General features: G+C 42.5%; 2 protein-coding genes across 3 annotated transcripts; one reads left to right on the top strand and one right to left on the bottom strand.

Annotated features, from left to right (window-relative positions):
* Window positions 1-390: 390 nt before the first annotated feature.
* Window positions 391-11,854, top strand: PRODH2 (proline dehydrogenase 2). Of its 2 annotated transcripts, none has more exons than XM_025172005.2 (10): window positions 391-768; window positions 1,522-1,715; window positions 3,611-3,731; window positions 5,432-5,515; window positions 5,649-5,729; window positions 7,960-8,106; window positions 8,271-8,437; window positions 9,323-9,433; window positions 10,714-10,802; window positions 10,905-11,007. In XM_025172005.2, the coding sequence occupies exons 1-10, from the start codon at window positions 517-519 to the stop codon at window positions 10,907-10,909; spliced, it is 1,251 nt and encodes a 416-aa protein (XP_025027773.1). In that variant the 5' UTR covers window positions 391-516; the 3' UTR covers window positions 10,910-11,007. The 2 variants fall into 2 exon arrangements, with proteins under 2 accessions (XP_025027773.1, XP_007421517.1); XM_007421455.4 differs by having other exon boundaries at window positions 394-768; window positions 10,910-11,854.
* Window positions 11,855-11,942: 88 nt separating this feature from the next.
* Window positions 11,943-24,426, bottom strand: LOC103050771 (calcium-binding protein 5). Its single transcript, XM_007421431.3, has 6 exons — window positions 24,106-24,426; window positions 22,832-22,862; window positions 21,920-22,063; window positions 20,804-20,913; window positions 18,390-18,537; window positions 11,943-17,517 (listed from the first exon to the last, which is right to left on the bottom strand). Exons 1-6 carry the CDS (start codon window positions 24,202-24,204, stop codon window positions 17,492-17,494), a joined length of 558 nt encoding a protein of 185 aa, XP_007421493.2. The 5' UTR covers window positions 24,205-24,426; the 3' UTR covers window positions 11,943-17,491.
* Between the last annotated feature and the right edge of the window lie 493 nt (window positions 24,427-24,919).

Here is a 24,919-nt window from a genome sequence, read left to right as displayed (position 1 = left end):
GCCAAAGTCCACACATCTTAAACTTGCCCAGGCTGAGAAACACCGCTCTGGAATATAATCCGGCTATATCTGGAGGAACATCAGTGCCCACTTCAGTTCTACAGAAACTAGAATTACATAGGATGAAGCAGCCTTCCCTAATCTGTGGCCTTCAGATGTTTTGGTCTTCACCTTCCATAATCTTCCTGCTAACATAATGGCTGGGAATTATAGAAAAAGAAATTGAACAGGTCTGGAAACTACTCGGTCGCAGAAAAGAACAGAATAAACCAATGGGGTTGAAATGCCAGGAATCTTGATGTTAATGAATGACTTCTCCTTGGCAGGTTTTCTGCCCTAGTGAATTGCTTCCCACCTACCCCCAATAATCTGCTGAAGCTGCACCTTACTGGCTTGAACTTGCACTCTTTCCTCCACCCTCCCCATCTTTCAAGCTTGCTTCCATACACAATGGGATAGACGCCAGATGCTACATTCTCAGAGGTGGCACTGTGACCTTCAGACCGAGCTGGTGGCATGCTGCATTGTGGGGTTCGTTTCTTGCACCGGAGGGTAGTAACCCTCTGGGCCCCACAGGTGGCAATCCAGAAATCCTCATCTTCCAAGCCAGCCCCCCAAACTGCTTCAAAGAAACCCCAGTCTTCTTGTAGTTCACTGAACCTGGATGATGGGAAGGTTTTCCGTCTCAAAAGCAAATGGGAACTCACTCGTGGACTGCTGGTCTTCTTTCTCTGCTCTTCTCCATGGTTGGTGCAGAAAGCACCTAAGGTGAGATTTTGACTCCTAATCTAACCCACAACCCACTTCTCAATCATCATCTGTGATCTTGGGTTTCCATGATGTTCGTTTGGAAGTATGTGCCAGAGAGTAATTTTAACGATCTTATAAGGAGGTCAGTTTAAATGATGAATATGTACCTTAATTTATTAAGTTTTGGGAGCCTCCTTCTCATCTCTCTATGCTGAGCGTGACCCTGGAATTTGCTCCAATGACTTAATCTGAGTGCACGATTGATTGGGGAGGTGATAAGAGTTTTTAGAATAAATCATGGACTGAGTAATTTATGCAAAATAAGTCTTATGGCACTCGCACAAATGATTAAAGATAGTTATGACATCTTGTATAGATTGCAAGTTAATAAGTGGTTTTGTGGTGTAAAGACTGACAGATGGCAATTGGGGCACATTGTTTTGGTGGACTAAAGTCCATTGTTTCAGATGCACGAATTGTTTTCTTATTGGAAGAAATAATCTGTAGTAATTAATGAGTTAACTTTTAATCTATAGTTGATCTGTTAACTTTTTAGATATCTCAAGACGGACTACCACATTGAGACTACAAAAATCCAGATGATCACTAGATGGTGGGAAAGAGATACAGAAAAGTCTGTTTCCATCTAGTGATTATCTGGATTTTTTCAGGCCAAATCTGGTAGTCCTACTCAAGATTCTCTTTCCAAGCAAATACAGCTTCCCATCTGGAAATTGCCCACATATCCTATATTTCTCTTTGCCCTCAAAGCTCCTTTCCCTCACTCGACACATTCTGGGACGTCGTCTCTGGAGCTCTGCACTTCGTCTTACATTGTATGGGCAATTTGTGGCTGGTGAGACCCACAAAGAGATCAAGGAAACACTGCAACGACTCCAACATTTGGGGGTCCGGCCTCTCCTTGCTGTCCCCATAGAGGAAGATGTAGGAGAGGAAAAAGAAGGGTGAGTATAGGTGAATGGAGGGCTGGTAGATAGTCTAGTAGTAGAGGAGTTTTTGCACAGATGGAAAAAGCACAAGATGGTGATCTGACACATCTGCCGGTGCTTGATCAGATGGCCACTGAATCTTATTTCAACTTTATTACAGGATATGCTTTTCACTATACCTGAGGTTTATATAGTGACTTGGGAGATCAATAACAACTGAGGTGGTACATAGAGTTCTATTCATTTTGCATTTATCAGCATATGTCACTTGAGACAGCCGTCTTACCCTGCCTAACAGTAGAGGTGATCCTGGAGAAAAACTGGAGGAGAGAGAGATTGGGAGAGTATAGATTTTAAGAATGAGAGTAAATTAAGGGACTGAGAGAATATTTTATGTAATTCTAAATGTGGATTTATTTTAGAATCTTTGGGATTCTGTTTTGGTCATGGGAGGTGTATCCATGGCAGCTCTGAATTTTTGTAGGCTACAAGAGGCATAACATTTTGACTAAAGTTGTTAAAAGTTGTGCTCATGGATGCATTTACCTTGCCTCTATCCCCCCATAATTTAAGTGTATTATAACTATTCTACTGATAAACAAGAGCATATCTCATTTCCTGTATTACATCGTTCTTCAAACATCATCTCCTGGATCTACTAGCTGGGAGATGATGGCAAATGTTTTCCAACCCATATGGTGGACATTGGAGTGGGGGAAGATTGCTTTACAACAAATTAGCTAGTTGGCAGTTTGTGGCTTGCAAATCAATGAGGGGGTGTGTTATAGAGATATGGAGAGCTCACAGATCTGCTGAAAAGGTGAAAAGAGTCACATAGGTTTGCAGCTTAAGAAGGGAAACATGATTCACACATCCTCTTCCGATGTTTCCAGTGTGTATTAAGACAATACAAAGCTATCTACAACCCTGGCTTTCTGTTTTGAGGAAGTGGTTATCAGGTTTTAAGGGTAATTTCTCACACTTTAACTGCAGCAAGATTTGATATAATACATGGAACCCTGTTACTCAGAACTGGAAAAAAAAATTAAATGAGAATAAGAAGGGATTCTGCTGAGTCCAGTGAAAAGAAGGTCCATCTAGTCCAAAGGCCTGTTTCCCACAATAGCCAGCCAAATAAAGCCCGTCTTTTGGGCAGGAATACCCTAACCTTCCTCCAGGTAGTGGAATTTTGCTGGGAGACTTGGAGGCTCTTTTGAATTTTCCTGGTTAAGTGTTACTCATGGTCTGATCCTCCATTCATTAATGTAAAGCCCTCTGAGATCACCACTATCAGCATATGCCAGGCTTCCCCAACCTGCTTCCCTCTCAAGGTCTTAGGGCCCCATCTTCAGAATTCCTAGTCAACATTTCCCCAAGGAGAACCACTTTGGTGTAGTGGTTAAGGGAGCAGGCTAGATACCAGGAAACCGTGAGTTCTAGTCCTGCCTTAGGCATAAAGCCAACTGTGTGACCTTGGGCCAGTCACTCTCTCTCAGCCCTAGGAAGGAGGCGATAGCAAGCCAATTCTGAAAAACCTTGCAGGGACTAGTCCAGGCAGCCACCAGGAATCAATACTGACTTGAAGGCACCTAAATAAATAAATAAACAAACAAACAAACAAATAACTATCCCCAAGATGGCATTCTCCGGGTGGTGATGGGACCAAGCTCCCAGAATACCAGCCACCAGGACATGCATGCTGGAAATTCTGGGGACCTACAGTTTTGACCCTTTGGGAAGATGCCACTATTCCATCACACTCTAGCATGACAAACGTATGGAACCGAATCCAGAGGAAGGGGCAGCATCGTGTAGATAAGAGCTGGTGAGCAATCAATAAGTCCATCAGAAGTACTGAAACCCAGATATGAAAGGGTTCCAGTGCCACCCTTCTGCTCTCTCCTCACCAGGGAAGGGTGGTATGACAAGAATGCCCAATCCATGATTACCTGCCTGGATCTCTCGGTGGGGGGTGCCCCCAATCCCATGATGCAACTGAAGGTGACAGCACTGATGGCAGCTGAACTCTGTGTGAGTATTGTGGGATGGCGTCAAGCGATAACTGTGGGGAACAAGAAGTTAGTTTATACTTGAAGACAATATTAACACAGCCTAATTAGATTTGCTGTGCAAACAACCAAATCCAGGCAGTTGCCACTACCTAGTCCTCCTGGCTCCAGGAAAATGGCCTGAAATGAAAGAGAAGCTGAAAATGCAAGATTCCCCATTGCAGCACTCGCTGCTAAGGCCTGGCAGTGTGGAATGAGCCTCCCAAACACGGATTGGCTGATGTGGCCAATTTAGCCACGCCTGCTGTGTCCTGGTTGGCCAGGAAGGCACTATCGTTACCATGAAGCCTAGACCCTGCTCTTGTGATGCAAGGGTTCATGGGATACTGGGTACTTCTTTAAAAAAAGTGGATGGGGACACTGTATTCCCCCAGATTGTGACCTTTGACCAGGAACTATGCCAGCAGAAAGGAGATTTAACAGGATTAGGGGCTAAGGTTAAGCATGTTATGGGAATGGCGTCTGTATCTCTGCTCATTCTCATAACTAAGGAAAACAAAACATAATCTGCAAAATACAGTTAACAAATACCCTCCCCTCACATTTCTACTGTAAGGTTGCAAAGTCACCACAGGATGCAGCATGCTTATTTTGCTAATGATAGATATGTATGTAGCATTATCTAGAATGAAGGGCTCTGAGTAAAATACAGCCCACCTTGTGCATGGAAAAAATGATGCTAGACTGCGCCATTTTGCACTGCAAGTGAAGAATGCAATATCTGAAAGTTCATGAAGGATTTTTTTTTTTTTACTGGTCAAACTAAATTCAGCACTTTAGGAAAAAAAACCCTATACTAACTCAATCCACATCACATATAGTCCTCACTTAGTGACCACAACTGGGACCGGGAACTCCATCACTAAGAGATGCAGTTACTAAGCAAAACATCACGTGACCGCGACAGACTATGACATCATTTCCCATTTGGTTGTTAAGTGAGTCACCATGGGTCATTAAGTGAGATATCACGTGACCATGACTTGCAATTTTACTACTGGCTTCTCCACTGACTCTTCCTGAATGTCGATCACATGATCATGGGGATGCTGCAATAGTTGTAAATGTAAGGACTGGTCATAAAGTTACTTTTTCAGCGCCACTGTAACTTTGAATGGTCACTAAACAGGGCAGTTGTTAAGCAAGGTCTACCTGTAGTCCAACACAGCCAGTCCTTGTTTAGCAACTACCTTAGACAGTGACCATTCACAAATATGGCAGTAATAAATAGTAGTAAATGGTAGTAAAAAAAAAAAAAAATTCCACCACTTACACCCACATTTCTGTGCCTAACAACAGCGCACACTGGAGAGTAACGCTGGTGCTGCTGCACAAGAGAACTTTATCTAAATGAGACAGCAACAACCAGCAATCTTCACAGTGCTTCTCTCTCAAGTCTCATGTTTCACTTAATGAGCATTTCGCTTAGTGACCATTTTGCTGGAATGAATTGTGGTTGCTAAACAAGAAGAGACTGTAAGTGTGCTAGATTTCTGCTTACAGGGAAGGTCTTGTATAAGTGGAACATTTACAAAGCTATGATACTCCCTTGGATCTAAAAAAGCACAGCCAGCATTTTGGTTCCTAATTCTGCAGTTTGGGATGAGAATGAAGACACACACTCTGATTTTATTTGGATGCATTTATTTTCTCTCTTCACAGAAAACAATTACCCTGTGTTTACAAGAGAAGAAGGGAATGTCAGACTTTAGCATCGAAAGAGTCGTGGCCGCCATGGCAGGACAGGTGAGCAGATCCCGTTTTACCTTCTCTCTTTCTGCTTCCATGTTTGCTTGGATCCTGCCCTTTTCACTCACTTTATGGAGAATGATTTGTTTTTGAAATGTGTATTTTGTCTGTCCTCCTCCATTACCCCCAGGAAGTGTCCTTCAGCTGCTTGACCCAAGAAGAAAACCAGCATTTCCAAAAATCATTGAGGCGGCTGAATTCTGTAGCACAGGTACCAAACTAAGTGAAGTTTCTCATGTGACTTTTACATTGGTTTAGGCAGCGAAATGAATTAAAATTAACTTGTTCTGGCAACATTAAAGCTTGAATTTCTGTCCCAAGTTATAACCTACATTGTCAACAACAGATCCAGTGTTGAGGCCCAATAATTGCTGCCCTTTTGACAGAGGCTTAACCTTACAGTATAGGAAATATCAGTGGTAACATATGTTCCTTGCTGAACATCAGCAATCAAGATGAAGGCTGGCCTTACCATTAGGTGGAATGAGGGCACCTGGCCCAGGCAACAGGCTCTCGCTTCCATAGGGAGTTTAAAAAGTGAAGATGGCAGCCACAACCTCATGATCAGAGCCCTGTCCTTTCGGTGTGTGTGTGTGTTGTACTTGATTTTTTTAGCCTCCCTGCCCTTCCCTGTGCAGTCTCTTCTGTGCAGAAGGCTAGAAAACTGCTAGTTTTTTGCTTTGTTTATCCTGATTTCACTGATAGAGAAAGGTGATTGTGAGATTGTCTACTTTGGTTGCTGGAATGATTTTCAATCTTGGGGTACTGCCTCTATTGCATTCCTTGAGTTGTAGGATGGTATCCTTCTCAAGATCATATTAAAGACCCAGATTCAGAAGCAAGACAAAAAGTTGGCAATATCTTGAATACACAGGGGAATCACAATGAATTGCAGTTGCAGTGGGAAATTAGAAATACTTCTGGTTTGAACTGAGTAACAGGATGAAATGTATGGCTGACACAGGTCCTTTCCCCACTATTGAATTCTTTGCCCATTCTTGAATCATATCCAGCATAAAATTTGCTGTCCCCTTTGCTAATCTTTATCCTATTGCCTCTTGTTTGGGTTAGTGCCAAATAGTGGTATCCTGATATCATGGGAGTAGGTTGTGTGAAGCAAAGCACTTGGTGAACCACCATGGTTTTGCTGCCCTCCTGCTTTCTGAATGTCACCAGCTGGTGGGAAACCATCCACTAATCAGGATGGGCTGGATTAAACTTGGGGAGATGGCAAGCTTTGACAGATGGCCTACCTCTCCTACTTTATCACACATGTCAAAGAAGGGAGCTGCATAGGAAAACAAGCAGATGTGTCCACCTCTTTCTACATGGAGGGGAAGAAAAAGAATGGCAACAGAGAAGAATGCCAATGATTTGAGGAAAGGGGATGTGTCCACACCAGCCTGAAGTGGCCAATAGATGGTACCCCCAACAAAAATAATTGACAAACCACATCAGAGATTACACACCTTAAAACTGCTGTGAATAGCTAAGCTAAAGAAGGGAACTGTGACTTTAAAATCAGAAGTCGCAAGAATGAGTTAAACTTCTCTGATGCAAAGGCTGAAGACAAGATGAAGGCAATGTTATGGGGAGCATGGCAGGCAAATGATGTTGCCAAGACACGTTTGTGCTGTGGTTAGATGCAAGTGGTACCACAAACAAAGCATGAGGAGGGAATCCAAGAATTTTTCAAATAGTATTATGGTGCATTCTTCCATTCTCCATGCAGGACCCTGTAGGCCACTCTTCCTCAACCTGAGCAGCCACCGCTGCTGGAGCTGACCTACCATCAGCCCAACCAGCATGGCCAATGTCAGAGGAATCTGGGAGTTGTAATCCAAAATATTTTCAGAGCACAATATTACCTATCTCTGCTTTAGACATTATCAGGTTTAGTTTCTTTTAGATAATCAAATATGTCTTTACATTTACTTAACAAACAGAAATAGGTAGAGGAAGGAATAGTGAAGATTAAGAGTACTGTATTTGGGCTGCGCAAACCCAAATGACCATTAGATGGGAGCAAAGAGACAGATTTTTTGTAGCTCTAGTAAAAAAATAGACAGAAATAAAAGTGAATATCTCCCACCAAAGTGTAGCCCAGGTTTTAACTAAGCACATTTAAAAATTATAAACCCTTCTACACGATGTATCTGATTCTTTTGGCTGCTGCTTGAAAATATCCATGAGCAGTGTGATGTTCCACATCTCTACAGTTGGGGGGAAGTGCCTTACAGATGCCTGTTATCACTGTTGGTTTTGGGGAAGGGGCTTTTAGGAATCTGTAGTTGTTTACTGTAGTATATTCTTAAATCTCAGTGGTTTCTGGAGGACTGAATAGAACTAAGTAAAACCTTCAACAACCCAAGTACCTGAAGGCTAGATCACCTGTCACATGTCTTCTTTATGAATCATGTAGCCTTTCTTCTCCCATATAGTATGCTGTACAAAAAGGAGTCCGTGTTCTGGTAGATGCAGAATATACTTATATCAACCCTGCCCTGACACTAGTCACCATGGCAATGATGGCTGCTTGGAACACCCAACAGCCATGGATTTGGAACACATATCAAGCATATCTCAAGGTGGGTCTTCATTTCTAGAATCTCCCCCCCCCCCCATGTTATTCATCATACTTCCTGGGAATCAAAAACATCCACTCTAATCATAACAACTGAGTGCTGTTAGGGGACTCTCTTAATATTCCATAGTAATTGTTTTGTTGTTGACTACTTTTGTTTTCCTCCAGGACACTTTGGAGCGCCTAAAACAGGATGTGACCCTCGCAGAACGCTTGGGTGTATGTTTTGGAGTGAAGCTGGTCCGGGGGGCTTATCTGGACAAAGAACGGAAATTGGCAAAGGAAAAGGGATACCTGGATCCTGTACAGCCCAGCTGGGAGGCTACCAATGAAAGGTGAGGACCTTTTCAACAGAACTGTTCTTCTGTTTTGAAGGCCCTGAATATGATGCAGGGAAAGATTAGTCTTCCTCTCATTCAAGTCTTTCTTGATACTTATGTAGCCACAGCTGCATCACTCATGACCCAGAGACCAAGGCATTGCAGATTTTGGTACCATGAGATTGGGAGAGATGAATAAAACCTCAGGTGGAGAACCCCAGAACAATCCAATGACTCAGTGGCTTGGACTTTTGACAGACTACCTCAAAATTAAAATCAATAGCCACTGATAACTGAGTAGGAGTTTGTGACATTGGTTGTGGATGGATGAGAAGGAAGAAAGAAAGTATAGAATAAAAGGTTAGAGAGAACTCTCTTATTATCTGGATTATTATCTCTTTTTATTATTATCTTATTATCTGTTGTACATATGGAGTTGTGGAGAGTAAGGAAGATGACCTTGATGGACATACACAGAAGCTGTTGCCTAAACAAAAGGGGCTGAAACATTTTTTAAATCCAGAACATCCAGACAACATTTGGAAGCATTTCAGACAAGACACCTCCCTAATTCACTTGAACTATAAGAAGGAGGAGGAGATACCGCATAATCCGACTTGCAAGATTCTGATATTATAGCCAATCTCAGTAAAAGTTGTTTCAGCCTTCCTGAGGAGTTGATTTCATGGTCTGATCTACCTAGTGGGGCTATTTTAATATATCCACAGGTATTAAATTAAAAGCAGCCTATTGACATGGAAGCCCCTGTGGAAAAGAAACAAAGGAGGGAACTTTGAAGAGCCTACATGCTGTGACTTTGTGCTGCTGTGTGCTACTTGTAAGTTTTCTGTTGGGAATCGCCTTCCACAGTAACGCCTCTTTCCTTTCCTTGCCAAACAGTTACCGGCGTTGTCTGGATTTTGGCTTGGACCAAGCATCTCAAGTCAAGGGAAGATTTGAGATGATTGTGGCCACACACAATGAAGCCTCTGTGATGCATGCTGTGCAAAGGTATAGTAGGTGCAAAAGGGGTGAGGAGGGACATCTACTAAAATGTTGCATGATTCTGTGAACAAATCCCAACCACCTCCTTAAATGCTCTCCAGGTTGCACATAGAAGGTGCCACCTGAAAGTCAAGAGGGAGGGAAACTACAAGGCAATAAGCTGGGGACCTTGCAAACTTTCATTTAGATCAGTGTTTCCCAAGCTGGGTGCCCTCCAGATACGTAAACTTCATCTTTGAGCATTTAGTCAGTAGTGACATTGCTGAGAATTCTGGGAGTTGGTCCATACAACTGAAGGCTGAGAAGGTTGAGAAACACTGATTTAGATAAAAGGCCTTCCCTACTTTCTCTCCATGGAACATGTAAAGGAAAGCAGACAACACTTTGTGCCAGAGGGTTTGTTCATTTTTTAAGGGGGAACTCCAGTGACTGCAAGAAAGGGTCTGGAGACCCATATCTGTCCACTCTTGGGGCAGGGGAGCGAATTGTTTTCTCTTGCTCTAGGGAGACACTGCTACTTTTGTGACTCAGCCAGCAGCAGTACAATCTTCATCTACGTCTCAGACTTCTTTATCTGCAGTCGAGCCACACATCTCATGCTCAAGAGGTGGCATGTTTTTCACACTAACACAACTGGGAGGGAAAGGTCAAAATGACTGGAGGCATAGAACAGTTAGTGCACAAGTAAAGGCAAATGTTCATTTGCTTTCCCCAAAGTTGTGGGAAATTAGATAAAAAATGGCAAAACAATGAAACTGATATTTTGGGGTAAGTGATTTGCATAAAGTGGGGGGAGGGGGGCTAGGGCCCTCCAAATTTTGTTGAGTCACAATTCCCAGAATCTCTCACCTTTGGCCATATTGGCTGAGCTACTGGAAGTTGATGTTCAGCAACATGAGGATCAGTTTGGTGTGATGGTTAAGGCACTGGCCTAGAAACCAGGAGACTTTGAGTTCTAGTCCTCCCTTAGGCATGACAGCTGGCTGGGAGGCTTTGGGCCAATCACTTTCTCTCAGCCCAACCACCTCACAGGGTTGTTGTTGTGGGGAAAATAGGAGGCAAGAGTATTAGGTATGTTCACCTCCTTGAGTTATATATGAAACAGGCAGAATAAAAAATCTAATAATAATAATACCTGGAGAGTTTTAGGATGTCCATCTCCTTGATGAAAACCTGCCAATGAACTCATGCTTAAGCTGGAATTGTCTTCTAGCGTACAGTTTATGCTTTCTACTCTATACTAAATTCATGCCCATTGCTGTCTTTGCTTGTTTTATCCATTTAAGGATGTCAGAGATGGGCATTGACAAAAATGTTGGACCCATTAGCTTTGGGCAGCTGCTGGGCATGTGTGATCAGGTTTCCTTGGCACTAGGTGAGTCTTGCTCCATGCTCTTCTTGACTCTTTCTCACTTTCTCCCTTCTTCCTGTGATATTCACCTCCTTTCTCTTACTTGGTTTTTACCCTCTCTCCAAGTGTAGGTCAAGCAGGTTATGCCATCTATAAATCCATCCCATACGGATCGGTGGAAGAGGTTATCCCTTACCTGATCCGGCGTGCTCATGAGAACCAGAGTGTGCTACTCGGGATCCGAAAAGAGCGAGATCTGCTTCACTCGGAGCTGTGGAGACGGATTTTATGGAGGCCCTGATGGAATTTACATTTATTAAAGACCATTCCATTTTTTCTAGCATCGTAGGTGTTTCCAGGCCAGGTTCTAACAGGAGGTCTAGATATCATTGTATTACATTTGTTAAACCTCCTGTGTTTTCCTACCAGGCTTCCACTCTTTGTTCTATCACAGAAGATCCATTAAAAAGGGAAAGATGGAATAGGTACCTAGTATTTTATTTGTTGTCACTGTTAGTCCATTCCTGGTTATCTCAAACTTTCTTAATTGCAATTATTTAATAATAGTCTAAACTATTGGGTTTTGGAAAGCCTTGATGATCTACTCCAAATCCAGATGGGTTTCAGTAGGTTAGCTTATATCATCTTGGCTTCTTTTTAGCTTCTTCCGTGTTTTCTTTCTCAAAAGAATTTTCAGTAATGGCTGAAGGCTGTTGCTTACAGCCAAGTTAATCTGCTATTTGCCAGTCCTTGAACTGGCAGGAAACTATACCAGCATAGAATTTTCTAACCCTTTGCTGATCCTTATTCTGCCACAGGCAGGATGCAACCAAATGTTGGTGCCTTTGTTTATCATATATAGGACTCATTAAAAAGGGGATTGGTGGGTACCCCAACTTCGTTTCCCTCCAACCCAACAGCAGGAAAATATCTACCAGTCACTCTTCTTAATGTGAGTTTGCACTGGGGATGATCTGGGTTTGGATGAATGGCAAGACCAGGAGGCTTAGTCATTTGTCAAAACTCTCTCCTGGGTTTGCCGAACTGTAGGATCTCCTGGAAGACTGATTTTTTTTTTTTAAATATAGGAATATTATTTTCCTGTCCTTTAACTGGGCATTACCCTCTATGACCACATTGGATTGGACTGCAAAAGAGATTGGACATCTAGTTTGTTTGAAGTAGACCTATCAGCTAGGAATGAGGATTGTGCATGTGTGTTCTTGCCATAGGATTATCAGTCTTCCAGGAGAATTATAGAAGTATAATCCTATAACCAAAAAAAAAAAGTTCTTGCTGATCAGTCATTAGAACATATGAGGCAGTGAGAGGATGTAGGAAGAAGTTATCAAACTACATGCCAGCTCCGTCCCAATTGACATCTTGGATTTTGTTTTGTTGTTTGGACTTGACATGGACTATTGTCCTCCCAGGAGACTGATAGTTGTTTTTTTTTTATCCTAGCATTTTTCCTGCATGTGCAGAGTCCACTTTTTTTTTTCCAGATCAACTGAATGTTGATCTGTTGGTTGCAACAGGAATTGACCAACCTGTTTGTCGCCCAAGTCTGACACCGTGGGCTGAGAGCGTGACTGGCCCAAAGTCACACAGATGGTTTGTGCCTAAGGTGGGACTAGAACTCATGGTCTCCTAGTTTCTAGCCTGATGCCTTAACCACTACACCGAAGTGGCTCTCTCCCAGGAGTCTGATAGTTGTATGGCAAAAATAAAACAAAAATCAAATCAAATCCATTTGACTGGCCAGTGGGACATAGAATGGGCACATAATGAAATTGGAAAGAGCACTCCTCCTGCCAAGATCTGCCCACTGCTAGTTGTTTTTCCAACTAATTGGTGATGTTGGAAGGGAGGGGGAGGAAGCCAGAGAATCCACTAATCACTGGGCTGAAACTGACCTCCATTAAATCTGTAAGGACAGCACCACTCCTCAGCCTTGTGGCTGAGGCACAGTAAAGCTTGGCTATGGGAGCAGTGCAGATTGTGGCCATGTGTTTTTCTGCTGGCTCAAGGTCAGGAAGACTACGTATGAATGAGGTAGGGAGGAAATGCTTCCTTCGTTCAGTGCTAATCCAGCAAGAAATAAAAACCAGCAGGAGCTGAGTCCTTCATTTTACAAAATCCTCCCAAAACTTAGAGAGAAAGCCAATCTGCACTGACAGAATCAACCCACTGGGAATACGGATGTATCCTGAGAATTAGGCCCCTTTTTTGGCTTCTTTTAAATCAATGTTTTTCAAACTTGGCAACTTTAAGATGTGTGGACTTCAACTCTCAGAATTCCCCAGCCAGCATGATTTAGGAGTACATGCACATTTAAATAAGAAAAAGAAGAAATGTGCAATAAAATCCTCGCCCTTTTGCTGGCCAAGGGTCCTGCTTGGGCATGGCACTCAACTCTGGAGTCCTTGGGTGAGTTTAAATGTCCCATATTTTTTAATAGGATTGTATAGATCAGTGTTTCTCAACCTTGGCAACTTTAAGATGTGTGGACTTCAACTCCCAGAATTCCTCAGCCAGCCAGGGAGTTGAAGTCCACACATCTTAAAGTTGCCAAGGTTGAGAAACACTATGATGCTATCCAGCTGCATGTTTCCTTCTTAACATCACTGTTAGATTGCCTATCTTAGACATGTACACTCTATGATGGCCATTCATTGTCTGCACCAGAGGTGGAAACAGCCCACTTGCAATCATTCTGCAATCATCCATTGCCCTCTCCCAAGGATGGGATTTAGGTTGATTTCCAGTGAACTTTTAATAATCAGTGACACAATCAACATCACAACCTGATCGGATGTGCTACAGGAAGCAATGCACAACAGAAAGGGAGTGGAAATAATTTGCCGAATCTTCCTGGTCTTCCCATTTTCCCAAATTCCAAAACTTCCCATAAGTTTTACAGTCTATTACAGGATGCACATTATATCATTTGGGAGAGTGGAATTTGCCAAGAAAGCCTCTGTTCTCTTATCTTCTTGATCTTATGGTTGATTCCTCGTTTTATATCTGCTTTTTCTTTTCTTTTTGCTCTGAGAATGAAGCCATCATAGCTGCCATCTGATTGTGGCAGTTTCCCAGGCTACCTTATACAGAGATGCAGCAGCAGTGAAGACTTAATGTGTTTGTGGGTTTGTTACCAGCTTCTTTCTGCTGCTTCCCAACATGCATTGACCTGTTTAAGCAAGGCAGAACTGCAGGCAGAATGAAGGGGGAAGAAAGAGGGGAGCTATGGCTTTATATAATGGGCTTAATGACATTCATGTATTAGCAAACTGGACCGCCACACATACAGGCAGCACTAAACTGGATTAAAACCAGCTGTCCTGCTAAAAATGGTTAAAGACAGTAATCAGGACAAATGGGATTTTCTCTTGCTAGTGGGCTACAATGAAAAACCATCTGCAGAGTGGGAAGAACTGGGTGCCACAGCAGTACTGAAATTACGGTGGCCATGTCCCCTTTCCTTTTCTGAAAACCTGTAGCCTTTCTTTAAGATAAGGGGAGATAAAGAGAAGAATTGGGGGGGTGAGGATGCCATTGAGAAATCCTCCCTTACTTTTCCTAATTGAGCATCTGAGAGTGGAGTGGTGGCCAAGCTTGAAAGCATGTATTGAGGAGCAGAACTGAATGCTGGCTGGGGAATTCTGGGAGCTGAAGTCCACATATCTTCAAGTTGCTTAGGTTGAGGAACACTGCTCTAGGGACAGGAATTATCTTGGCTTGCCCTTGATATCATCAGCTTCTCTTCTGGGCCTGCGTTGTGATTCATGGGATGGAAAGGAGGACTGGCAACAGCTGTTTTGATTCCCATAGCTCTTAATCTACAAAAGGTTATTGGTGGAAGCCAGCCAGCCTGGAGTTGTAATCCTTGGAACAGATTGGGTTAACCAAGAAGCTGGGCCCCTCAGAAGGTCCACGTGCCTTTCCTGGGTAGTGACACTCAAATACAGGTGCTCAGGTTCTCAGCACAGCTTTTCAAAAGTTTCCATATTTTTCAAGTACAGAAGCTGTCAGTTCTTCATTTAATCTCTTTATTCCTGCCCATATGCTTTTCTTCAGGGCAGTGATTAAAGCAAATAACTTTGGTCAGGGTCAAGTTTGAGTTGTTGAACTATTTTTCTGACCTCTGCAGATGTGGACCGATAATGGCAGTTGTTGGATTGTTGGAAATTTACCACTCACAGCCTGAGAGAATTCTGTATAAGGAAGATTTTATTGTACATTAGTTGGGAGAGCGGGGGACAGATTTGATGAATGATGACAAATGAGAAAAGGGGACCCTGAGTTCTGACAGGTTTTGCAAAGCAGGGGTTAAGGGGGAATCTTTTTCAGATGGGGCTGCACATAATTTTTTTTTTTTATGGTTTTAGGGACATGGCAGTGATGTTGCAATGCCATTTTTATAGGGATCTGGATGGATGCTAATTGAAAATGGCTGCATTATATTTAGTGAAGACTTTAAAACCCTATTTTCAGTTGCACCTCTGACAGTTGGTGTTTTGTTGTTGATCTTAAGCAATGTAATCTTGAGCTACAAAAAAGGGTTTGGGAAGCCCATGTGGATTGCAAGTTGTCCATCCATGATTGGGGGAAGAATTTAAGAAATCTACACATTCCTTCTTCCACTTAGACTCCTTTATAAATTGTATTATTTAACCTTACTTCTCAGTTCAGACAGGGTTTGTTGTTCTTATTATAGAACTCAAAGCAGTTTAAGTTGGGCTGAGAGAGTGTGATGGCCAGAGTCACCTGCTGAATTTCCATGGCCAAGAGTAGATGAACCTGGGTCTTCCCAGTCCTTGGGATCATCCATACTTATGATTAACTGTGGCATGAAGATATTCTGCTAACCATTTTTAGAGGACATGTTTTCACAATGCTTCTTCATCTCATCCCCAGCCTACTATGAAGGCGTTTGTCTTTAGCAATTCCAGTTGATTAGTAGTGGTTTTCTTCTTCTGACCCAAGTCTTCCTATGTGAACGTTCTATGATGACTCCTTGAGATGTTTCAGGGGCTGTATCTACCTGGTTCCTATTAGCCACTCTCAGGTGCTGTGAACACAACCTTGGGCCCCTGTCCTCTTTCCACTGCCTTCCCTGAACATTTTGACTGGGGCTGAAGGAGGGATTGGGCGCCTGGCTTCCACAGAGGCATCTGCCTACTGATGCCTGACCAGTGTTTTGCAGAGCACCAGTCAGGCATTACATAGCTTCTTATATACACAGTTTTAGCATTCTTCTGGAACACCATTGGATTCCGTTTTTAATATGCATTTAGCAGTCTTTGGAAAAAGTGAGAAATCTCTGTTTAAAAAAACAGGGCTAGCACTGTCTACAAGGTCAATTTAAACTAGAAATGAGAGCTGGGTTTTGCTAGTTGTGGATTGCCGGTTCTGTTCCAAATATGTGCATTACAGGTTTTCCACGGCTTCTGCTAATAAGGGGTCTTACACAGCTATGCTTTCTACTGCCTTCATTTCTTTGAGGAATGGAGGCCTCCTTTTGCATCTCCAAAGCTATTTTGTGTATTCCATGGGATACATGTGGGGGCTGCTAGCAGTGGACAAATGCTGCCAGCATTGCCGTTACCTTGCAACACTTAGTGCTTTGGATACTTGGCAGCTGAAATCCTCCTGTCCTCTTCTAGCGTGAGTGACAGGAAGATCAGTCGACCTGTATCCAAAAGTAGCCTGGTTGATTGGTCGGTGGGATGGACAATGGTTGAACTAGGAAGAAGCTCCTTTGATGTGCCCTGCAAGCTCCCTTCCTCTTCAACTCACATGCCTCCTCTGTCCCACTGACCTGTCCACTGAGATATTTTTGGACACTAGTCTACAGGTTGTCTGGAAAACTGGTAAAACTATATCCAAATATAACTTGGTTGATAATTTGGTGGGATGAACAGGCCCAAGATGAAGCAGGAGGAAGTTCTCTCAATGCCCCATGCAAATTCTCTCCCACTTCATCCTGCACCTTTCTTCCATCCCACCAACTTTTCAACTGGGCTGTTTGTTAACACAGGTCCCCTGGTCTTCCAGAGGATGGGTAGATTGGTGTTCAAAAATAGTCTGAGTATCAGGTTACCAGGAGGGAGCATCTCAACTCGAATAACCTGTCATTTGGGCAACTCGAAAGGTGTCTAAAGCCACTCTGCCAGACACCTTCCCTCACTCTTAACTTTGCCTCTCTGGATTTGAAGGAGAGCAATTGGTGGGGTTTTTTTCCTCTGGCTTGTGACATTGGGTGGGATGGGAAACAAAGTCAGGGGAGTCCACTAATTCAGTTTTGTCCAAACTTGGCCACTTTAAGATGAGTGGACTTCAACTCCCAGAATTCCCCAGCCAGCATGTTAAGATGACCACTCATCTTAAAGTGGCCAAGTTTGGACAACACTGAATTAATTGCTGCCCATCCAGTTAAGCTGTAAAGGCAGGATCTTCACAAGCCTCCTTACTGAAGCAGATTAGAATTTGACTATTGGAGTAGGGCAAATTATGCCAGCATACTTTTTTTTTTTTTTTTGCCATCTCAAGGACTGGAGGAATGCACATTAATGGGCTGTGAGGAAGAGCCCCTAGTCCAGCAATTTCACCACACACTACGGACTCTACATAATTGATCCACACACGTTTGTTTTAAAGTGCAGTGTGTATTTTCAGTCCTTGAAAGCAGGGGGAGGTGGGTGGTTGCATCAGCGTGACATCATCCAGACAAATTCTGTAAGGGAAATACCATGAGATAATGTTAGCATGCTTGTGCTAGCCCTGGCTGTTTTAATGTTATATTAATTATTAAATTAATAAATCCATGAAGTTTGCTTAGTGGCCTGGACTGGTTTCTGTCCCTGATCTGAACTTAACTGACAGGAATGTGATAACAGGGGAGAGAAAGCAATTGGGGGTCTCTTTTTGCAGATGTTAAGGACTAGAAAGCTGTTCTAAAAACAGTAAATTAAATTTATTGTGTTGCCTGATTAGGTACAGATCAAATTTCCTGTGTGCGTGTCATACAACTATGGAACTGCCACATACGTAGAGTCTTCATCCTAAGATGGTATCTTCTGATTTTCTGCTGGAAGTGACTAATCTTTCCAAACTGATGATCTCCAGCTCATATCACCCCCTCATTCAGCAGTCAGTTCAAAAGATTTTTTTTCTATCTCTTGCAACAAATATCTTCTTGGTATGTAAATCAGTATAATAGTGCAAAAGGAATGGGGAAAATAATGAATTGAGGTGCCACCGGTATCTACCTGTTTTTTACATTTTAAAGGTAGAACACATTAAACTCTTCAAAAGAAAGGGAAAATACACAGCTTAGTGGGAAATATTATTCTAATATTTACCTTTGCCTTTCAAACCTCAAGAATATCATCTGGATGGGGGGAAATTGCAGTCAAGCTTCAATCTCCATGAAACTGAAATAATGTAATAACTTTCTAAATCTATTATCCAAACCCATTTAAGCCTGTATCTTGTCACTCTGTGCTTCTAAATCCTATCTCCCTAGAGCTTTAATGCTTTAATCTCTCAGCCTGATTTTCCTAAGCCTGTAATCTCTCTCCATCAGTTTATATTGCCAGATATCACCTTCAAAATCCACAGTCCCGTCTCCATTAACGTCAGCTTCCTTCACCACATCTGCAATCTCTCGAGGGGTCAGCCTCTCACTCATCAACCGTTGCATGGTCTGATGAAGCTCATCCAAAGTGATCTTGCCATCCCCATTTGTGTCAAACTGGAAAGAAGACCCAGAATAATTAGGACTATCCATGCACCTTTTCTATACTAGAACAAAAGGGAGGACTAGCTGTGGACCAATATTGGCATCTGAGAGAGCAATGACTATTTCTCGGTCCCAGAACCTATTAAGGGGCCAGTCTTTGATCCCCACTGCAGGAATCACTCCCTGCCAGTGCAGAGACTGGCTGTGATCATCTCCCATCTTATATTAACAGCAGGACCCTTTGGTGCAATTTAGAAAGAACATAGCTTTCATAAATATGTGAAAATAGAGATACCACTTGGAAATAGGTGCCTTTGTACTAGCTAGAAAAGCATTAATTTCGAAGCCTCAACTCTCCATAGGTGACATTACAGGTTTAATTATCAAGATTCTAGTAGGCCTTTTTTCTTAGACCATTTGCATCCTCCAGGTATGGACTCCAAATCTCATCGTCTAGCTAGCATGATCATTTCCTGTACTAAATGGGAAATTTTTAAATTTTGCAAATCTAATTTCACTACAACAAGAATATAGCCTTCAAGGTAGCTCCCAGGGGGCTAAACCATCCTTCTCCAGTTGGTTTCTTCCAAATGTGTTGGACCTGCAACTCTCAGAATTCTCTTTCAGACTTCTGAATGGGAACACAGGACTAAGCAATTTTATTGAGGAAAAGAGGATGTTAGGCCTGTCAGTATCTGTGGGCACCATGGGCATCACATCTATCCAGACAGTCTATTGAATGTGCTGTTGTCCAGTCCACGAGGCAGCACAAAGTACTTGCTTGATACACCCAGCCAATTGCTACTTGTGCTTGTTAACAAGGCAGCTTACTACAGAGCAATGAATGTGTGGAGATTGGACAATTCCTGTGCTGATGGGACAAAAAGGTCTAACAATCACTCTGTCTAATGTTGGTTGGGACTGGGGAAGGTGGTACATTTAGATAGATAACTAGAGGCTGCTGCAACAGATCCTCCTGCTTCAAGCCAGTGCCACCACAGCTGTCAACACATCATGAATGACATCCCTGGCTGAGCTGAAAGAGTGGCTCATTTCAGCCAGCATAGCTCCCACTTGTGATCATATCATCACCTGTACCAAAGACAGCCTCTATGACTCCATTCTGTGGATCAAACCCTGGGAGAAGAGTTGCAGGAAACAGAAGTGATTCTTTCCTCCTACTTTACATGGACACCATATCCCATACAACCTGCTGACAAGCTACATGGAGGGTCTGGGACCTGCTGAAATGGTTGAAGAGAGTCCTCTCACTTCAGTCAATGCTGCCACCCTGTGTGACTTACCATCCCACCTGCCAACACACATTACAGGCGATCTGGGAGAGGAGAGTAAATATGACATACAGGCTTGTCAACCACTATCCATCACAAGTGATTGGAGGGTAGGGGCTTGCTCACACCAGTCAAATGCAACCAACACAAGCTGGACATATCCTACTCCCTTCTATGTCATCAGCTCAGTCATCCCCATGGAAGACATTACCTTCACACTGGATCAGAAATAACCAGCTAACTAGCCTCAGTGATGGTCTGGGAATAAAAGGAGACTACTGTACTTCATGTAGACCTGTCTTTAAAGAGTGGTTAGAGAGGCATCTACAGAGGGTATTTAAATGTGCCCTGACCCTTAGTCTATATCATGGGTCCATGTCTATAGTATCTACAGCATGGCTGGCTAGGGAATTCTGGGAGTTGAAGTCCACATGTCTTAAAGTTGCCAAGGTTGAGAAACAATGATCTATAGACATAAACACACTAGGAGATGTCAGCCCTACTATGTGTACCAGACCAAAAAAGTAACTCCAAAGGAAGTTTCAAATTATTTTATTATATTTGCTATAGTAACAGCATCTTGCAAGTCTGACTGTGCTTTATTCCCCCAAATACTCCTATGAACTAAGGAGGAGTCTGTCTGAGCCATTTCCTCCTCCCCTCAGGTTCTTTGGGGTTTGAGTCATACTTCTCCCCTCGTCTCTCAGGGAATGGATCTGGTTTATCTCTGTCAAGGTCATTTTCTTTACCCTCTACAGGAGGTAGCATCCTACAGATAACCAGACACTGGGCAGAAACCGTGGTTAAGGGCAGATTGTCCTTATATCTTGTTTGTGGATCCTGGTAATTCCATATAGAAGATGCTGGTCTGGATGGAGTTTTGCTCAGATGGAGAAATTGGGGAATAAACATAAAAGAGCCCATCTAATCCACCTTTCCGTTCCAGATCAAAGTGCTAACTCCTGTGCCCTGCCATCTCTTTTTACCTCCTTGAAGGCGTCCCTCATCTCTTGAAGGCCAATCATGCCCGCTGTTTCTGCCAGCAGTTTTGGGGCCATCAATTCAACAAAGTCTTCAAAAGCTACATGTCCCCCAACTGCAATGAGACAAGTGAAGTTTACTGCTTAAAGTGGACTTAAAAACAAACTAACCAAGATTATCTAGATAACTTGCCTTCCCCTTCAGTTCCCTGATTAATATCTAGAGCTGAGTATTGAGGAGAAAGTAATAGGAAACAGATCAATTCTGAACCTCCTCCCACTTCCTACCTGTTGACCAGGGTGAGTCCCAAAGCATCATTTAAATAATTTAATTCTGGATTTGGTAAATATCTGAGTAGGAGCCCATATGAGATCATTTATATCACAAGGAGGAATAAATACACTTTTTAAAAAAAATGATGTGATGTTCTAATCCCAACTTTTCTGCAATGAGCTCAGAAGAAATATACTTGTCATTTCCCATTATCTTTCCTGAAAATGAGGAGGGCTAGGGGAGAAGGAAGTAATATCAGCCTTTTGACTTCTGTGGTCCTTATACAAAGTTTTCCTTTAGCCATTATTTTAGGTTGGAAACAAAACAAAGGGAGCTTTCTTCCCAATGCAAATAGCTGTTTCAGAAGAGAAGATTTTTACTAGGATTGTAGTACAGCAGTAAAGGGGAAACTCTCCTTTCTGCTGCAATCATCTCACCTTCAGTAGCTGATCTTTGCACATTTAAAAAAAGATCAAAATTAAACAACTTATATTTAGCATCATGTGTAATTTGTCCCTGAGAGGCAATCACTGGCCAAGGTTGTCCAGTAAATCTGAACCAGACTATTAAGTCTTAATCAATTTACACCATGGTTTCCAAAAGTTTATAGTAACTCCCCTTAATGAAAGATCCAACTTCCTTCAGAATTAGGAGCTTTCCCTTCATAGCCAACTGACCGCCAAGTTAAGTCAGTAACTGGGAACCCCTAGATCTCCAACTGTTGTTGGAGTATACTTCCCATCACTCACTATTGGCTGTGATTACTGGGACTGACAGGGGTTGGAGTCCAGAGACATCTGGAGAGTCTTGGATTTAGGTTTCCCTCACTCTTCCCAGTAAGCACTTACGATTCATGTTGATCTGTTGAGAGAGCTCTATGAGTTCCATCTCAGTCGGCATATACCCCATTGTTCTCATGAGGTTGCCCAAATCTTTGCAGCTGATATATCCATCTTTGTCCTTGTCAAACTCCTGAAAGGCTTCACGGAGCTCTGTTTTTGGATGAGGATGAGGATGAGGATGATGAGGATGATGAAGAATCAAATGAAATCATGGCTGGGCTTCCACAACATGCTTGACTAGTTTAAGCTTCAGTGTGTTGTGGGAGCTCAGCCCTTAGTGTATTGTGTGAACCAGGTCACCACATAAGCCATAATATGATTTGCTTGCTTGGGCATATCAGCCTTGTTAACCTGGATTTAGCAGTTAGCTTGGAGCCATTTTGGAGAATGGCACAGAAATGCAATTAATTAATTGTTTGTTTGATTGATAAACAAGCAAGCATGTTACATGAACTTATCCCATGAGTCTCAATAATAATAATAATAATAATAATAATAATAGTAATAATAATAATAATAATAATAATAATAATAATAGCTTCTGCTTCATGCATTCTATGTCAATTTCCTACTTGGGGACCTCCCACAGAAGCTACATTTACTGAGAAAACAATTAAGCCAATTCTGGGTTTATTTTGATAAATTGGACTACAAATAGAAGGTCAAGAAAGACAGTTTCCTCACTATCCCTTTTTATGAATTCAGTGAGCACACAATTGATGTTTCTCTTTTCTAGCAGTCTCCAGGGGAACACCGATAGGGGATGGCAAACTTTTTCAGGGAAGATTATCTGCTATTGATGTCCCATTACTATAATTATCTTTCTTAAGATTCCAAAAGACTTCAGAATATCTTGGAACACTAGTTTAATATACTGCTCAGATTCATACATGTGTACAAACAGATGTTTGCTCTTACCTTCAATTTCATCTCCACTCAGTTCACGTTGCTGTAAAAAAAGTGGCAAAGACATTCACTGCAATACAGGGATATAAACAAGAAACTCAGAGGCTCACAATTCCAAACTCAGAGAAAACTGCTGCTTTTTCTGGGACTGGAGAAATCAAGGACCTAGTCACCATAGTTCCAAACTTAACTCTCCACCCAACTGAGCCCAACAACAACAATTCAACTTGAGTGTTAAACAAAGCCTTTTCTTAACCTGGGCCAATAAAAACTATTGTACTGAATGACCAGAAATCAGTAATATTCCAAAATAACAGGTTATAACCCAAATAACTATCTGGGGATGGAAAGGCTAAGACCACTGGGCTTTTTGATTCACTGGATCCCTCAGAGATCCTTCCTCAATGCAATGAGTAAGTACAGTAGAGAGTGAGTCTTCAGGATAATTGAGATACCTGCCAGCTATTGATTCTGGAACAGGTTGAGATAGACAATGGATGCTTTGATTAGGAAATAAAGAAGAACATCTGAGAAGACAGCCTAGACCAAGCTGCTCACAACAGAAGCCAAAAAGATTCATATTTTCTCTTGTAAACTTTGCTAGTATTCAAGCTCAATAGCTGGGGCAAATCCTCCAACTAGAAAGGCAAACAGAAGTTGCAAGATAGGCATCACTTCACATGGAGCATATTTATATTCCTGTCATCTCAGTGTCACAGACACCGAGTGCCACTGTTTGTAAACCTGTGCTATTTGCCAGAGGTGAAAGTGGAAATAAGAGCATGAGCAGTAATGCCTTTTTCAACTGCCTTCCTCTCTCTAACAACAATTTGTAAAATCTAACTCTCTAGGTCAACTTTCTCCTACCTATTGTCTTCCCGCTGTTGAATTACAGTACAGCTGAATTACAACATCCATCATTCTGGGCATACTGGTTGGGGCTTGTAGCCCAGTACATTTTGAAATCACCTGGTTGGGGAATGTTTCTCTAGATTTCTTTTGAAGAGAACCCAGGATTCTCTCTCTCCCACCCCCATGTCCTACTTCAACGTTTTTCTGCCCAGAGTTTGGACCTGTGATCCATTTCTATTGTCTATCTCAAATTAAAACAAAATTCTCTAGGGCAGAGACTGAGATCTGGGAATATTACAATCCTGCCCTGGACCACTTTTGATTAATTGCTCTTTCACTGAAAAAAAATAAAAGTTCAGCCCAGCACATTTCCCCTACCCTGGAAGGCTATACCACCAATGCCCATGACCCAGCCACCACTAGATGGCCCATACCCCCTGCTTCTCAGCAATGCCCTTGCGCAAGAAGATGCAAGCCGGTCCCAGGATGTTCTGCATGGTGCTGAGAGATGTGGTTCCCAGTCCAGTAGCCATGTCCCCAGCCAGAATCTGCCTGGTACCCAATCTTTTCAGCAGTGGAAAAAAAGGATCTTAGGAAGAGGTTGATTTATAAAGGGAGAAAGGGATCATCTCTCCTCTCATTTCTGACCCCTCCTCCACCCAGGCCCTTTTTGCTCTCCTCCTGGCTGTGACATCTGTAGAATAAATCTCTCCTCCTCTGCCCAGATTAACATCTGCCACGTGGTAAGAGCTGGCAGCCTGGACCAGCTTGGCTTCTCAGGAAGTATGGAAGAGATTGAAGCTCTTGGTGTAGTGGTTAAGCCATCAGGCTAGAAACTGGGAGACCGGGAATTCTAGTCCCACCTTAGGCACAAAGCCAGCTGGGTGACCTTGAGCCAGTCACTCATTCTCAGCCCTGGGAAGAAGGCAATGGCAAACCACTTCTGAAATCTCGCCAAGAAAACTGCAGGGACTAGTTCAGGCAGTCGCCAAGAGTCAACGCTGACTTGAAGGCACAATCAATCAATCAATCAATCAATCAATCAATAAATGCTATAAGCCATGTAAAGAAGTTTAATGGGTTTAAAGAATAAAGAAAATCTCCAGACTTTCTCCAAAACTCAGGAGGAAAACCCCACAGAAATAAGTTTTACCCACTTCATTGACATAGCCCTAAACACGTAATGGCTGTCTTGCCCACTGTGGCCTACAGCCCACCTGAAAAATGTAAATACATGGCCTTCAGTCA

Source organism: Python bivittatus, unplaced genomic scaffold (assembly GCF_059951505.1).
Source record: "Python bivittatus isolate LINGU-HERP-01145 unplaced genomic scaffold, Pbiv_v1 ctg000440_np1212, whole genome shotgun sequence".
In the NCBI taxonomy this organism is placed as follows: domain Eukaryota; kingdom Metazoa; phylum Chordata; class Lepidosauria; order Squamata; family Pythonidae; genus Python; species Python bivittatus.
Note: the sequence above shows the minus strand (reverse complement) of the source record. Positions and strands in the feature narration are given on the sequence as shown.

Bases quoted from the DNA above. Each gene is read 5' to 3' on its own strand.
- LOC103050771 (XM_007421431.3), bottom strand. From the start codon at position 24,204: ATGGCTACTGGACTGGGAACCACATCTCTCAGCACCATGCAGAACATC. The intron at 22,863-24,105 runs GTATGGGCCATC...CTTTTTTTACAG, and splicing joins GCATTGCTGAGAAGCAGGGG to CAACGTGAACTGAGTGGAGA. The intron at 20,914-21,919 runs GTAAGTGCTTAC...GTCTCATTGCAG, and splicing joins TCAACAGATCAACATGAATC to TTGGGGGACATGTAGCTTTT.
- PRODH2 (XM_007421455.4), top strand. From the start codon at position 517: ATGCTGCATTGTGGGGTTCGTTTCTTGCACCGGAGGGTAGTAACCCTC. The intron at 5,730-7,959 runs GTACCAAACTAA...TCTCCCATATAG, and splicing joins GGCTGAATTCTGTAGCACAG to TATGCTGTACAAAAAGGAGT. The intron at 10,803-10,909 runs GTGAGTCTTGCT...CTCCAAGTGTAG, and splicing joins TCAGGTTTCCTTGGCACTAG to GTCAAGCAGGTTATGCCATC.